At 37.4% G+C, this 17,389-nt stretch overlaps 1 protein-coding gene across 2 annotated transcripts in view; it reads left to right on the top strand.

Moving 5' to 3' along the window:
* Positions 1–17,389, top strand: part of ZFAND3 (zinc finger AN1-type containing 3) — a 143,309-nt gene that overhangs the window by 104,210 nt on the left and 21,710 nt on the right. For both annotated transcript variants that reach the window (XM_069800379.1, XM_069800380.1), the window contains one exon: positions 1,810–1,875. In XM_069800379.1, coding sequence (XP_069656480.1) covers positions 1,810–1,875 — 66 coding nt within the window. The remainder of the gene's footprint in view (positions 1–1,809; positions 1,876–17,389) is intronic.

The raw sequence follows: 17,389 nt of genomic DNA, 5'->3' as shown, positions 1-17,389 counted from the left end.
GTGCACTGAAGTGTTTTATGTATCACAGTTAAATTCCCTTGAAACACTTATTTTTGGGGGAATGAAGGTGCAGATATATCCTGAATCATGCTAAGTTATAAGCCTACCTTTGTGTTTAGCCAAGAAGGACTGGTGTTCTGCTGTTATCTGACTTCCCTTTTCTTTCATGCAGAATTTTTATCAAAGCTGTGGGAAATACACTGCCCTGTTTCAAATAATACAAAGATGCCTGTATTAGCCATTATGTATACCAAAAGATTCAACATAATGACTTCCACATAGAATTGCACAGTCAAGCTCATACTACCTAGTATTGAATTATGCATGACATTTTTAACGGTGGAACAAAAACAGCAGCAGAAGGAAGTGCTGCAAAAGACATGCCACTTTCGCTGGTTATTAGGCACTGGTGTACGTGCATGCAAATCCCAAGATATTCTTTGTTGAAACTCTGGTGCTGTGCTATACAAATCAAAGCTATATGAAAGTAACACCTAATGAGGGAAGATTAAATAAAAGATAAACCCTGACACAGGGAAGTGCAGGATACATACCAACTTATTGTACTTTAGGAGTGAGAAATAAAGATATTTAGTAGGATGCTGAAAATATCAACTAGTGTAAATATTTACTGTACAATAATTGAAAGGATTAGTCTTATTTGATAGTCCACAGTGATGATGCCTGTTAATGTCTATTGAGTGAAAACTGGGAGAATGTAACTAAAATTATTTAGAGAAGAGCTGCTGCATCTTAAGAGGCAGCTGTGGTCTAAAAATATTTGAAAAGAGAAGAACATTGCCAAAGCCACAGTGTTGCTTTCCAGATATGCAAAGACTGGAAAAAAAAAAAAAAAGGAGGAAGGAAGTATTTTTCGGGGCATGAAGACTTATGTTAAAGATTATCCTGTCATAAGCTCTGTTGTATTGTCAGCATGGTACTACTATATCACCAGCAGTCCAGTGCAAACTTGATTATGGGTATTTTGATAGCCAACTCTACTAGATCTAACTTAATTTTAGGCGCTCTAGCACCATCCAATTTGTAATATCCAATTATCAAAGCTATGATGTGTTATTACCACTGGTAATGCTACTGTCAATTTGTCTTTGGTTCACTGTATGGGGTTTATTTTTATTTATTTATTTATTTTTACTGCAAGTTGCTGAGTACACTCAATTGGTTGCTATTTTAAAAAGATCTCTGGAGAACTCTTCAACAATGATGCATGTTAAGAAAAAAGCCAGAAAGCAACTTACTAGCAAGCAGATACCAGATGTATGGGCAAGAGTCCAGAGTTCAACAAAAAAAACCTGGAAAGAGTTTGTTAGCGTATGCTTGTGCCATGCTTTGAAAACATAATGAGAACAAGATAAGAGGCAAAGTCATTATCTCACGGGAGACAGTGACAACGTTTCTGTTGACATCAGGGAGCTGATCACTTTGTCCCTTGTGTTACTTTTGGGTTAGTTAGATACATTTCTAGCTTTGTTCTGACATAAACAGTAACTTTGTCAATGCTGGAAAAATTGCAATTACAGTGCGTATTTTCCTAAACCCGCCTCTTGAAATAGTTATAAAGTATAACATAAATTGTCTTTTTGTCCCAACTTCTCATCTATTTTTTCAGCGCAAGACATATTCGGATTTGACTGGGCAAGAAATACTGAGAATAGTAGACTGCTTCCATATGTGCTTTCCAAACACAAGTGCTACTCAGCATTTTATATTCCTAAGTATAATCTTGATGTTATTGTAAATGTTAAATATAGGTGGTATTTTGAGACATGTTATCTTCTCTGTTTCCAGGTGGGCCATGCACAGGTACAGCTCATGCCTCATTAACCACACCAACCAAAAGATCTTGCGACTCAGGTATGTGTTTGTGGGGATCAAGGAGTTAGGTTTTGCATGATATGTAGCTGTATGGTTATAGTTTAATAGTCAAGGGAAGGAACTCTATCTGGTGAATGCCAAACAAAAATAAATGCTGTTGCTTTGCTGTCAGAAATGTATGTATAAAAGGATTTGTATGGCAGATAGTTCATCTCAGAGTCCTGTTAAACATAATTCCATAAATCTACTATGTTTTCAGTTAATCTTTGTAAACATGATACATACAGGAGTAATCGGTGTGATTTAAGTCTAATGATTGTGATAGTTTTCTGGAAATCTCCCCTTTAAATGCAAAGTATTGAGTAGAAAACTGTTTGGAGTATATTGACTTTACTTTCCCTGATGGAAGATGCAGTATAGACAGCTGATGCTTGCATTGAGACTAAATTTTACCTGCTTTGGGTCCTTTCGATGGCTTTATTTCTACATGGAGGGTATAGATGGATAGTCTCTCACAGAGCTAGCGTTAGTAGTGACATGTTAGGTCATTGCCAGGCTGAAGTTGCTGCTTCCGCAGCAGATCTGTCACGAAGAATCGTGTGAGCACTCATTCAGGCAGGCAGCCAAGTTAAGCATTGGCTCAGATCTTTTTCAGACTTTGATTTTGCGTGGATTAAAGGCTCTTGCTCTTTCAGGTGTTCAAGGTAAATTTCCTCTGAAGTTATTCTTTCAAAAAGTGTTTCAAGTTACTGTATGTTTAGCTAAACTGTAGTTATTCCATATATGCATGTTGTTAGCTTGCAGCGAATGTGTGGGCTTGGTCAGCAGTGAAGGAAGGTTAAAGAGAAGCTACATCACTTTGCACTTGGTGCAGACCTCTCAAGTAATGCATGATAATCTGTGACAATGCTGTGAGTATTGTTTGCCAAAGAACTCTCTAAGTTTGGCACTGGAAGGTACTGGATCCAACTCCTCCAGAATAGGAAGACTGTGGATTTTCTTTTCTGCGTAGCCATAGAGGTATACCTAAACAAGATGGAATGTTTGCCACTGTACCCTTGCAAACTAATCTGCTGTGCTCATAGTATTACTAAATTATATTTTGTTTATACGTTAGCTGTTTTAATGTTTAACTCTGGTTTTCATTGCAGGGTAATTTAAAAGCTTTCTGTGATGCTATAGATACTGAAAACTGAGAGTACTATGTGAATATTTAAAAAAAAAAGTGCTTGTGATTAGCAAAAAGGCAAGTCCACTATTTGGAGTGTCAAATGGCAACAGTAAAAGCTTCTTAGAATAAAGCAGATGAAGCTACTAGACATGTTGAAAAACATCCATTAAATGCTTGGCTAACTTTGCTCAGTAGTTCTCTTATTTTTGGTTTATGCTAATGTTTGGTCCCTACATGCTTGTATGTTAATCATTTGGTGTGTTTAGCAAGAAAATAAGGAGATCTTAATTTGATGCCACAAGTTTCATCTTCAGTCAACTAAACCTAATGATTTTATATTACCTCAATTTCCCCCAATGTTTTTTTACATTATTTGCTCAGTGATCTGCATATTTTGTTCATAGTCCCTTACACTAATAAACCTGTTACCAGGGGTTACAGTTTTCTTCTCCAGAGCTTGAATTTTCAGCAAACTTTCGTTTTTAAAATAAATTACTATGTTTTCAAAGTCTGCTTTTGGGAATCCAGATAAATATGGAGATTGACAAGAAAACATTGGCTGCAAAATATTACCCAGAAATGGTGTGCCATCTTCAGGCAGAAGGAGCAGACTATGTAGGTGAATATTTCACACTACATTCACTTCAGCTTAGTGTCCCTTCCTAGGCGGCTATTTAAGCGATACAAGCAATATTTGTCAATACTACACATTGTGTATAAGACTCTTTTCTGTAAGTATTCTACATTTCTTCTGCTTGGAAGAGCTTTGAAGGAAGAATGTTTTGGTGGAATTCATCTGTATTTTTTTTCCCCTTCAAGCATAGTTTTTTCCCTAAAGTCTGCCATATAGTAGCATTTGAGACAGAAAATTAGAAATTTGACCTACTTATCTTGTATGCAGGTTCCCATCAGGAGGATATTAAGGAATACATAAACCTTTCATATTTTATTAGCACTAATGTAACCATTGAAGAAAGATCAAAACAATAAATCTGTCAAAACGCAGGAAAAGTTCTCTTACCAAAAAAAAGAGTTTTTACCTCATGTACTTGGCAACCTGCATGCTGAAGGAGCTGTTCAGATAAAAAATTGTATTATGACACCAAATAGTACGTTTTTCCTCCTCCTGTTCACCAGAATCATTGCTGTGGTAAAAAGTATTTCTATTCCAAAGTGTGCCCACAGGACAAGGATTATAATGAAAAGAATGAATAAAGCCTTGCAATCATTCGTTTGGATGATGCCTCAAAGGTTTTTGAGAGCCAGCGGTCTGAAGATTTTGTAGGAAAATAGATAGGACTGTGTGGCCTAGTGTATAGCTGCTTATGTGTTTTGATTGTTTCTTAATGGTTAGGTAATGTTATGATTGATGGCAGATGATACTGTGAGGCTTACTCTAATCAGTAGGGCATCCAGATCCCATTTATATTGGGTCCCCATGTTGTGAAAGTGCAGTAGTAAGTGGCATATTACTCTTCTTTTTCTGCTGTACAACTTTAATGATGATTTAATATGCCATTCTAAACAGTCAGATTTAAAAACATTTTCATGCAGTTAAAGAAACCTGGAAAAAATCGGTGGAACTGTGTGAGTGCACTCAGTTAATTTTTAATTGTGTGGTAGAGAAGGTAGTAGAAACAGGCAGATAAAATGCAGTAATGATACAATCAAGTCATACATTATATCCATAAAGTCAGTGAGTTTTTAAGTACTTTATTTCTCAGTAGCAGTTCATGAGAAATGTGCATCTTTAATATTTTGTATAGTTACATGTGCAGATAGCTCACATTTTATGAGGATATCTGTCCTAGATGGTAGTATTTATATTGGATGAGATTACAGTATCTGTCTCATTGCTCTATGCTTTCTCTAGTTTAAAATTTGAGTCTAGAAGATGGAAATAATTCTTCCACTGCTCAAGTAAAGCAATTAAGCAGGTGCATGGTCCTTTTTGAAGTTTCGGCTTTATTGATATTCTTATACTATAGGCGTGTGCTTGATTGTAGCAGTGTCAGAAATCTAAATGCTTTGAGACTGAACCTGTACAATCAAGAGGACAGCCTTCTAGGAGTTATAGAAAGGGCAGGTTGTGGAAATAGAAGCATACAAATTTTCAGCCAGAGCCAAAACCAAGATATCATTACTTTTGCATGATTTTTTTGTCAATCTCTGTGTTGAGTAAGGACAAAAAGACCTGGTACACCACTAATCTTTTGTTTTTAATTGCTCTTAAGTGTTAAGGTCCTGAGCAAAAAATATACAAAATATTATTGGAGGGGGTTCATAACATTAAAACAACTTTGAGGTATGTTTTTCATTGGTGTTCCAAGGGACTTTTAAGGTGTTCTTTAGTGTTTGACTTCTGGAGGGCATTGTGTTAGAAATCCAACCTTCTTGGAGCTCTCACCAACAGGAAAGTGATGATAGAACAGCCTTCGAGCAGCATAATAAATCACCCAGCCCTGGCAATAATAGTGCCCATTAGGGATGCTCCCCCCACCACCAGTTTCCAGCTGTACTAATAGAACAGCGCATCAAGCAAGGCTGTAAATAAAAGTTATAACTTAATAGGTGGTTGCTGAAGTGGAACGGACAGGAGCTGAGGCATGGAGGCCTTATTACTGCTCATCAGCAATTATAAACAGGATAAAGTGTCTGGGACTTGCACTGATGCAGCAAGAGCTAATAGAGGCTGGGAGATGACACCATACCATGATCAGATGATATATGTTGATGGGTTTTTACTATCTCATTTTATTGCCTATTTCTGTGATGTGTTGTATTATCTGTTCTGTGCTTCCATATCTATCTGGATGGACAGATCGGTTTCCTCTCCTGCTCAAAGGAGCTTTAGGACATATACTCAAGCTTGCTTTTTTGCACAAGCTTGCTTTTTTGCACGTATACTTTGCATTAGTTGCCAGTACTGGTTATCTAAGAGCCTTCTCAAAGTGTGATGATTATTATAGATTAATATGTTCCTAATGGTGAGGATCATAATAGTAGTATGTGTAAACAAATCTAAGGACTTGCTGCAATTGTAGGATTTATTTTCACTATCACCTTGTTCAACTTTACAAAATCACCCTCATTCATTAAAAATAGTGGATATGGTCACCTGAACTATCTTTTCCACTAAATGCATTCCATGCATTTTAGACTAAATGTGTTATGACCAGTGTGGTTGGAGAATATAAAGAGATGGGTTTGGGGTCAATATATCAAAAAGTTTGTTAAAAGTCAGCTATAGCTGTGATGATCCTTGCCTCTGAGTTACAAAAACTTCAGCTGTTCCTGGGAAGGTTTTTAAGAGCTTGTTAGCACACATTAATTGGTAATATTCACAAAAAAGTCTTTCTTGATCTTTTATCTATCACAGTCTAGCACATTTCTGTGCTAGACATCTAAATCATTTCTTTACTAAACCATAGTGAAAGAAAATGCCTTGAAATTTAGCCTGTACTTGCTTTAATCTAAAAAGAAGTTTTGCAAGCATCTTCATAGTTCATACATTAATCACTCATGCTGTTTACTTCTGAAGAGAATTTTCTTCTGAGTAGTGGAAAAAATACAACATTCAGAAATGAAAAGCTGTGCAGCAGCATGACAGCATGTAAGAACAGTGACTCCTATCCTTGTCTATTCAGTACAGCCAGGATAAAATAAATAGATTATTTTTCTATCATCTTATGATATTTGGACAGGAATACCTACATCTGCCTGTGTTAAAGTACACTAAACTGAGATGAATGGAAACTCATCCTTTTCGTAGTCAGTATTTCTTTGAAATTAACTTTCACACTTACTGGTTCCCAGGTGTTTCTTTCCTTTGCATTGTTCGTAAAGTGAGGAAGCTAGATAGTTGAAGTGGCCAAAGGGACAAAAAATGTAATGTGACTGGAGGCCCTATTTCACATGCTATATAGATGAATTAGAAATTCTTACAAACAGTGTTTTGAAGGTGTTTATAAAATGTGCGAGTAATTCCTATTTAGGAATAACTCCTTTTTCTCATCAATCTGTTGAAGTCATTCATGAAAGCATTGCTGGCCTTAAGAAATAAGACAAAATTACTGTTATGGAATAGGATAAATAGATGAATATGCTCATTTACATGTTTATTAATGTTTCCCATTTTAGAATATTGTGTTCCCCGAAACTGTACTAAGATTAATTCTCTGAAGAGCATGTAAGGCAGTCGTATATGATCTCCATGTTACTAATGCATCCTTTCTAAAGACAACAGGAAGACCTCAGTAACAGAGGATTGCTGCTGTCCCATTGTGTGGTATATCAGTGTAGCTTTGCAGTTAGCTACCTTGTGCAGAAAGTGAGATTTGGTGTATGCTAGTGTGAGTGGCAGAAATGCGTACCAATTGAATTAGATTTTGGTTATACAGGGGTGGATAGGTTATGAGAAACAAGCTTTTCCTCCCTTGTGAGGAGGAAAAAACTAGCCAGTACAATAGAATTAAAAAATAATAATCAAAATGTGTATGTAAATGGGGAATAAGGGTCTCTTGGCCTGTATAACCTCCCAGCAGGTGCTGAGACAAACACCACTGTGTAGCCCGTAATACTCCCAACTCTGACATCTGACCATGTTGTCAGTTCATTCAGAGTCTAAGTTTTCAAGTCCAGCATCCTAACAGATAATGTTTTCCAGGTACTTAAAACTGTTACTTCTACTACCTTTATTTATCCTCTTAAATCACCCAAATTCATCTTTTATCCTTTGTGCTGTTTGGATGTGTCCTTGAACCTTCCTTTTTCATTCTTACTTCACCAAATAACCTGTTTAAGACTTTTTTTGATTACTTGTAATTCCATTCCTCAGCTTTCACTTGTCTTTATCTCTTTTTGCTGCTCTTGATTCAAATTTTTCATCTGTTTTCATTTCCATATTGTGAATCCCATTATGAAAAAGACCACATTCAAAGTAGAACAACTTTGAGGAAAAGGTGCTTAAGTCAAGAGGACAGGATGATCTTTTGAGAGGAGTTCACATCGAATTGTAAACCAGTAGGAATTATTTCAAAAGTCAAATTAAAGGTAATACCAGATGACAGGAGAATAGTAAACACTGTCTCTGGATTAGCTATGTTAGAAAGAGTATAGCCGGCAGATTGAGGGAAAAGATTTTTTTTTTTTTTTATTTTATTTTTTTTTTTTTTTGCCTCTACTTGGCACTGGAACAGGTACCCACAGAGGCTGTGAAATCTTAGTCCTTGAAAATTTTTGAACATGGACTGGACCAGGCCCTAAGCAACCTGATCCAGCTTTGATGTTTACTCTGCATCAAGCAGGAGGCTGGACCAGGTGACCCCCAGAAATCCCTTCCAACCTAATTTTTTCAGTGATGCTAACAGAAAACAAATATGATCTGAGGGATTAAAGGTATTTAGTCTAACCTCAACAGCATTCATAGCAACTAATGAGAGCTGAGGCAGGTAGGCTCTAGAAGTACAGGTGAGCATTTAGTGCCTCAGGCATTGTAGAGAAGAGCCAGGAGAGAGACTTTTGGAAAGGTGGGAGAGTTGGGATGGTCAATGCAAAGCAAAGAGCTGGGAGAACAGTCCTTGCAGTAGGGCTCTCAGTGGCCATGAGCAGGATAAGCAAAGTGAGCTTTGGTAAAAAAGATACTCTCCTGTCCTGAAAAAACATGTGCTGCTGCCCTTGTTGCTTTCTCACCACTTTTTCTCTATGGTCTGATAGGTGGTTTTCAGTCTAGTTGGTGAAATTCTTGCCAAATGCAAAATTGCATGTTTTTAAGATTATTATCTTTCAAAATTCAGATATGACCACATCTTTGTATTAAAGTCTTAGGGAACTATGATTAGTCCTTGAATTTGTTGAAACAGAAGAGTAAATATATTATTCTTTATATATATTTTGATTAAAATTAAACAACTTTACGTTGAATATTTTTTTTAGTGGTTTCATGCCATGTTTAGTTTTCAGAACTATCAGAATCTCTGTGATGAGTTAACTGACTTTTGACAGTAGGTACATAGTTATTATTAGAGAATATACATCTATTGAGCTTACTTGGCATTACGCTCCCAACAGCTCTAAATTCCTTGTTTAATTACCAGCACCCACCCACACACTGCTAGAAACCTATTCCCAAATAACAAAATTGCAGCTCATAGTTTTACACAAACTGCATTTCCATTAATTTGAAGGGCAAAGAAATCAGGCTTACATGTCTTGCATTTCCTATCTACAACCCTGTCCTAAAACCTAATAAAAATAGATATTGGAACAGGATTGGGGAAGCTTAAGAGTTTGCTTTAATTTCGATTTGGCTTGCCCAATAGCAAGACAATATGGAGAAAGTTGGAAAGAATAGCTGAGATCATTAACTTCAAAATCTGTGAGGAAGTCTGCTCTCGTCAGCCTGAAGAATTGAACTGATTTTACCTCAGTGTGTTGCAGTCAGCACCTTGATCTGATCTGTACAGATCAGACAACTTTCCTACTGATATGCTTTAGCAAATGAGACATAGCTTTTTATTGTTTTAAATTTGTTATTTTATTGCACTGGAGGGTTTGTTGTTGTTGGGGTTTTGGGGGGTTTTTTTTTAAACAAGTTCAGCATTAAATAACTAGTCTGAAATACATTTAAAAACATATAGCCACTTATAGTTGTCTTTTCCCCCCCCCCCCCCCACTATCTTAAATTACAACACATGTAACATGCAGGGGGCTAATCTATGATCCTCTTACTGCTGTACTTTCTGATGCAAGGGCAGTGCCCCAAAGGTTTCATCTGACTTGAAGGCCTCTATTCTGACTAATGATTTCAGTGAGCATCAGACAGCTTTTAAGTACAAGTTTTCACTGTTTTCCATTTAGATATTAATTTTCATAAGGTCCTTAAAAATACATGGAAGTAATTTTAGAGTCTCTTGGAAGTGTGCTTAAGCCTGTTGAGTATACACAGGAGAAAGTGTATCTTCCTACGAAGTGAGGGTTTTATAAATATTTGTATGTTCACTGAATGGTCATGCAAACAAGTAACCTCTTTTTCCTATTCCTGTTCCAAATTATTTTCCATAACATAAATTTCAGGGAATAACTAACGAGACCAACATCTTGGGGCAAAAGAGGATTGAAAAAGAGCTGGATGTAAGATAAAAGACAGTGCATGTACTGTTGCATCCTCTGAGTTTCATTGATCTGTTCTACCTCTCCCTTTGTGTAGATGTGGTCTTTGGTTCAGGTTAGTGTAGATGCTCCCCAAATATCTCCTTTCAAAACAGTAAGAACTGCCTAGTAAACCAGTCTGACTTCTGATGTATTGTAGACAGCAATTGGGTATACAGAAATTGTCTTCTATGCCAGGGCTGGTTGGTTTTTTCCCCTGCAAAAATTGCTAGAAAAAGTAACACAATCAAAATATAAACTGATTTTAAGCTTTATTTAAAATAACTGAATCAAACCCAAGTGTATTTTGAAGATAGATTAGCTGTACATTTCAGAACCTACTCTTACTGCGTTCAGTAAAATTTTTATCAAAATAGAAGAGCTCTTAGGTTTTTTCCTTAACATTAGTCAGTTACAGTCCTTGGAATTATAGTCTCTTATCGCAAGATTTCTGTTGCTAATGGCATCACTGAGGTTCTGCAGTTAATGACAATTAATAATTTTGAAAGATTTTTGAAAATATATGTATTTTTTCACTGCTAGCAGGCAGGAGTTCTTTACAATTCCTCTTCTGAATCTGTGTCTTAGCCTTGGAAAACCCTCATTACACCAGTGGGGGGGAGGGTGTACTAAGAAAAACTCAAGTGTATGAATGCAAAATAACAGAAGAAGTAGATTCTATATAGAACTGGGTTTAGGCTATTAGTTTGAAGAATTACCTTCCTGAATACTGTATACCATCTGATTGATGAGGACATAACTGGAATATACTACTAGGATTTTGAAGCAGAGCAGCACCACTTATTCACTCTTGAGCCGACTAGCAAATATGCAATATTTATAGCATTATCTATTCTTGTTAATCTAATATTAGAGAATTTCACAAAGCATAAGAGGGCTCTCATTAAAGTCAGCAAAAACAAAAATATGATATTGCTGAATGCTTTTGAATTCCCATTTTATCAGAACCAGTGTAAGTTTATTTGTATGTGTTTGCACATCCATATTCACATATGTAAATATACATATTTTAATACTAGTAAGCAGTCTTCAGGTGCTGTGGAGTGACCAGAATGTTTATGATTTGCCTTCATAACTTTTTCATCATGCGTATTCCCATGTTACAGCTTTTTTCTTCTTTCTTGTGTTTCAGTTCTTCCATTTAGCTATCTGTATTTGTGCGTTATTCCTTCACTTGATAATCCTGTTCTGATTGTTCAGGCCACTTATGATATCATTTGTTCTCCAACTTTAACTGTCACCAGAATCTGCCTTTGTCCCTCTCCCAACCTTAACCCTATGCTGCTAAAATACATAATTTAATAATGAGAAAATAAGTTCAAATTGACACCCGTAAAATATTTTTTTTTTAAATAGTGAGTTTAGTGTTGTGGTCTTTTTTCTCTTCTAGCCTTTTCCAGGTTCGTTCTTTATAATAATCTGAATATATGAAGGGCTTGAGATGCTGTTCGTCAGCTATTAAAAAAAAAAAAAAACAAAAAAGAAAAACACCACCCAAACCAGCTTCCCTTAACATCCTTAGAATAGAATCAAACTTCTATACTGCATAAATTGCCCCCAGTAATCAAGACGACAGGAATTCAGTCTCATGCCTGCACACACTAGCAGTCGCTATCTGTGTATGATTTTACTGTCAGCAGCTGTTTTGAAACCCATTCTTCAGCTGTTTACCCTTGTAGCAGGAGATGGACAGCAAGCACCAGGCCAAGTCCTCAGCAGGACTGTCCAGCCTGTTGTCTCTTCACAAACTCATCTGTTGTAGGCTCTGGAGATTTACAGGCTTGGCCCATTGGTGTAATTCAGGAAAGGAACCCCATTCACCTAGTTTTCTAAATAAACAAGGCCCTTCTTTCAGTCAGCAGCAACAGGGGTGGCCATTGCTTTAGGAAATGTTTCAACTAATTGAAGTGCCCTAAGTTAATCCATCAAAGGAACTGTACAGTACAGGTGCCTGAATGCATTTAAATATGCACTTGTTTGAATCAATTGGGTATATAAGTAAAAATGTTTGGGAAATAAATGAACATTTCCATTAACTAAAGACATGCTGACATCAGAGAATAAAGAGGGGAGTAATGCAAGAATTTAACTATAAAACAGATGTAGTATAGGAGCCTAAATATGAGATGAAAACTAATTAGCTTTTCACTTAATTTAGAAGTTATGAAATTTATTGACAAGAAGGGATAATAGACATTTTCGCACTTTTTCTAATTATAACTTAGCTAAAATGCATGCAGTAGCCTATGTAGTTGACTTTGTCATACAGTTTTCAACATGCATTTAATTCATCTGGGTTACTAGCACTAGATTAGTCTCTTCTGTTTCATTAGAGATGGTAGTTAATAGCCTCATTAAGTTACACTGCAGCACAGTATGCTTCCTTTTTGACGGGTGATAGTACTGACAATACAGGTTTAGAGGAAAACAAACAAAAATGTGAGAGGTAGGAAGGAATTGGTATATAATTTTTTTTTTTTTTTTCCCCCATCCATGAATGTTAGAATTACAGAATGGCTGAGGGTGGAAGGGGCCTCTGGAGACAGTCTGGTCCAACCTCCTTGCACAAGAACAGGGTCACCTAGAGCAGGCTGGGGGCCATGATGTCAGGTTTTGAGCACCTATGAGGATGGACACCTCCACATCCCCCCTGGGCAACCTGTGCCAGTGTTGGGTCTCCTCTACAGTAAAAAAAGTGTTTTCTTATGTGTAAGTGGAATGTCACTAGACTTATATGGTTATGTATGGTTATGCTCCCACGTTTTCCTGAAATCATATGCCAGCAGTAATATATGCATTAATACTCAATTCACACACACACACACACACAAATAAAATTTTAACTAGAGTGCGCTACATTTTGAAGTTTGGTGCTAAGAAACACAAATCAGGTTGACACACGTAAACCACTGGGGGTGGGGGGCAGCTGCCTGGTTTCCTAAGGAAATAAGGCCCCCATAGTTTGTCCCGCAATAATGTCTGAATCTCTTGGATTATTTTAATCAAATTTCACAAAGGTATTAAGGTCTTGAACACTAATCTGACATGCAGGTTTTATGAAAACAGGCAGCTTAATACTTGGAGAGGGTACATGTGTGACACGAGGCAGCACAGTGTCCCTGTCTGAAGTAACCTGTAGCTGTGGCTGGCAGCCCCTCCACTTCAGCGCACGTTGCTTTCTGGAGGGTGGCTGGTGGCCAGGGGACCCACCTTGTGCTTCCAGAGAGGTGTGTGCTTAGGTTTCTGACACAGCTTTGAGATGCAGTCATGATTGTGTGAGAGGACAAGATGTTCGTCCTGATGTAAATATCAGAGTTTCAAAATAACTGTTTCCACAGCATTATACAGCAACAGGGAGGAACTGAGGTGGTCACAGTTGTCAAACTTGGCTCATAAGATGTTAATCTTGAATTTCTGTCTCTTAATTAATAGCCAACAAGCAAATGGGATTTGGAACAACTATGTTAATTTTAGGTTCATTTGAAGTAAAGGAGATGATTTTAAATGATGATTCTGGTAAATGTGATAAGAAAGGTTTATAAAGAGGCAGTTTCATCTAGATTAAGTTTCTAATGCATGGTCAATATGCCAGGGAATTAATCCCTCATCTAAAAATGGAATAATGACGGGGGAAAAAAAAAAAAAAACACCCTAGAAACTGGCAACAAGATATTGCTCAAACTTTAGTTAATTCCTGTTGTGTAGTTATTGTCAGTGACTGTGCAAGTTTCTTCATGGACAGAGGTTTTAACAGCTCAAGCTCCTTTTACAATAGTTTCAGAGGAGATGGCAGTGATGTTTGAGGGTTCATTTAATTATTCACTCTTACTGGTGTTTGCACAGGCAGCTGAGATCATAAATGTCAGTCTGTCAGTGTGATGGGTTCTTTATGAAAAGAAAAAAAACCTGAACACCTCAAAAGCTGTCACCAAACCAGAGATTAAACAGGTCATCTCATTCTTGAAGTAAGCAGCAGCAGAGGAGGGCTTCTCTTCCTCTTAATACTCTCTCATCCCTTCCTTCCTTCCGTCTTCCTTCCCTGTTACCTTTTCTCATCCCACATCTCTGCTGGGCTTAGAGCTTCCCACCCTCTCCCCAAAATGCCATTAAAGAGCCATCATGATTGTTAGTGAAGCCATGTGCATACAGCCTGCAAACTTCTCCATGGCAGGAGAGTCAGAGAGTGGGATTCAGCTCTGACAGTCATAACACCATTTATTTGGAAAATTTTGAGGGGAGAACATGAGTAATGAAGACGAGAACAGTGACAGTGAGGAACAAATGTGAGTTTCTGTCCAAGACATAGTAGAATTTTTAAGAACAGTACTTTGCTTGTTGTTCCCAGACAAGCTTCCAGTTTCAGTCTTGCTCAGCTGCATTACTTCATTTTCTCATTTCAAATGGGAGTTTGATATTTGAGTCACCACAATTAGAAGAATCTCCATTATCAGATACAGATTACAAGAATCCTTATTTCTTAAGTCTGAATTTAGGTTGTGATGGGAGATTTTCAATGGCAGTTACTCTGCTGAGCCGTTTCTTTGTAAAATTTTGAGGATGTCTCATCTCTATTGTTTTTCCCCATTTTTACACAAAAGTTTTATGACTTTTGACATCTGCAGGTGAAAGGAAAGCTTTCTTTTCTTTTTTCTCCTCAGACTGGGTATTTGTTGGTTTAGGTGTAATGCTAAAATGCAAGTTGTGTGTGGAAAATGTTTCTTAAAAGCAAAGCAAGAAGTAATTGTTGTTGCACAAACCAAGTCACTGTTGGTCACTGGCTGAAAGAATGCTCTTCTCTGTAGCCATTTTTCATTAATAGTTCACACTGAGAATTTACTCTTGAGTCTAGTTACAGCACTTCACCCTGTTCCTAGGGGTTTTTTTCTGCAATCCAGGTAGTAAAGCTATGCGTGACAATTTCCTTTTGCTATCAGATCTCTGAAGTTTAATGTTGTAATATTCCAGGTGCTGGAAGATTTGTGTCCTGTATTGCTTGTGTCAGTATTGTGGAAGGCAACATGGTCTGGAAGAAATGCATGCAGGGCTGAATCCAAAAGTTCTGATTTCTGATCTGTGCTTTCTCCTTGCTCTTTATACTTGCCCAATGAGAAGATGTAAGCATGTGTACTATTGGTCTGTTTTGTAATGAGTATTAGCTTGGGCTTGCCTGTTCAAGGTGCTGTGCAATCAGTGATCAGATAGCTGGTACTGTCCTTGAGCATCAGGCCAAGTTTACCTCAGTGTTAACGCTGTTTAATTTATGGCAAAAAGATATGCATTGTAAAAGATGAGATACCTAAATTTTCATTTCTATAATCTTAACCAACTTATGTTAATATTCAGTTAGTTATTACCAATTAACAGGAAATGTATAATTAAAGATTTTAGTTACAGGACTACTAGCCTGACTCGGGGTAGATATTTTTCTCATTAAGACATGTGGCTTCATTAACTGATTAGATACTGGTTGACCCATAAACATGAATCCCTTATTTGGACTTTATTATCAGCAGACCAGTATGGTTTCCATTGGCTTAATTCAGAATGCCAAATTTGCTTCTGAGAACTACCAGAATGGCTTACTCTTCCAGAAGCAAAGATGTGTGGGAGGTAGCTATTTCAAAATAGCCATGTATCTGTTTCTCTGAGTAGTGATTAACTACAAATCATGCAGTTCCCCATCTTTGGCAATAAAGTGGGCTGGAACAGGTTTTTACTGAGTCAGCCAGTTTACAGACATAAGCTGCCTGTTGAAGGGTGCACCCTACTACGTTGAAGGCTAGCCTACTCCTCTAGGCACTCTGAAAACAAGTGTCTGTATGACAGGACTGTTGCCTTGGAGTATGAGTCGGGATCTCTGTTCAGAGAGTTGGGCGGCCTGTTCAGAGGATCTTCCTCTTGGATCATCTTCTGCAGAGATTTAAGACAGGACTAGTTGTTCCATAACTGTATTAATGCATTACGCACTCCTTTCTTTTCCTTGTCAAGACTCCTGCACAGCCAAGCATGCAGAGTTGGAGTACATTACGTACTGAATATTAGTTTAGGCCTAATAGATGTATTTTGTAAGGTGTAAGTTGTAATCTATGACACTGATCAAAAAGAAGGCTATATTGAGGCACACATCAGATAAAATTATTGCAGCTTAATAAAAACTTATCACCTGTATACTGTGCAGAAAGCAGTTCACTTTTGTATGAAATGTGAGATGCAGAGACTTTGTATTTATTGTAAAGCCAGGCACATTTTCAGCATATCTTAAGAGCAGTATGACAGAAATAAAGTAGACCCAAGTGAGGCAAGTTGTGTATTTGTAATGGCTGTAATGTTGGAGTCCAACAAAGGGAGAAACACTGAGACAAGGCCTGAAACATGGGTAAGAAGAGGGTGTTAGTTTATACGGCATGTGAGGAACCAGGGAAAGTTAATAGAGCATACCTGTCGGGAAAGGCTAACAGGTGTTCATAGTCTGACTTCATTAGATATTTGCTCAAGGAAGGTCATGATGTTGATAAGCAGTGGATCAGATAAGATATTGAAATAACAAGGGTATGGACAGTGTTTTAGCCATGGCAGGCAGTTATCTTTTCCTGGCTAATCCAGAACAGTTAACACAAAGTAGACATGTTTTCCATAAGCACAGGACACCATGCAATGGAAACTTAAAATAAAGGTAAAACCATGTTCAATAGGCTATCATCCTGCCAAAAGGATATAGTTCTCTTGTCATTTTTTTGGATTAATGTCCTTTCAAAATGGATTTAACTGAACTAATGCTTTGTTTTTGTCTTGATCACCATCTTGCACTAGAATGCTGACTGACTGCAGTAACGGCTTTCAGCAGTTAGTTTCCTTGCAACACTATTACAGGCAATTTAATTTTTAGTACAGTTTGGATTAAATTTATTTGCAGCTTCTATTAAAAAGAAACACAGAACTGATTCCACTATGCACAGGTCTGGGAAGGGAAAATGTCTTTTCCAGCCTGACCTGACTCAGATTGCAGAGTGGCAGATCTGCTGAAATCCACTACCTCTGACATGCCACAAAAATAAGGCTTGGGCATCCCATGTTCCAGTCAGTAATGTGCATTTCATGTGCTACTCCAAAGCCCTGGTCAGTATACACTCCATTGTAAAAAAACAACAAAAAGACACTACGCTACCTGAAGTAACACTGTCCTGAACTTTAACTTAAGACTTTCCACACACT

Source organism: Haliaeetus albicilla, chromosome 13, assembly GCF_947461875.1.
Source record: "Haliaeetus albicilla chromosome 13, bHalAlb1.1, whole genome shotgun sequence".
NCBI classification, from domain to species: domain Eukaryota; kingdom Metazoa; phylum Chordata; class Aves; order Accipitriformes; family Accipitridae; genus Haliaeetus; species Haliaeetus albicilla.
The sequence above is the reverse complement of the archived record's forward strand: the minus strand, read 5'-3'. Positions and strand labels throughout refer to the sequence as shown.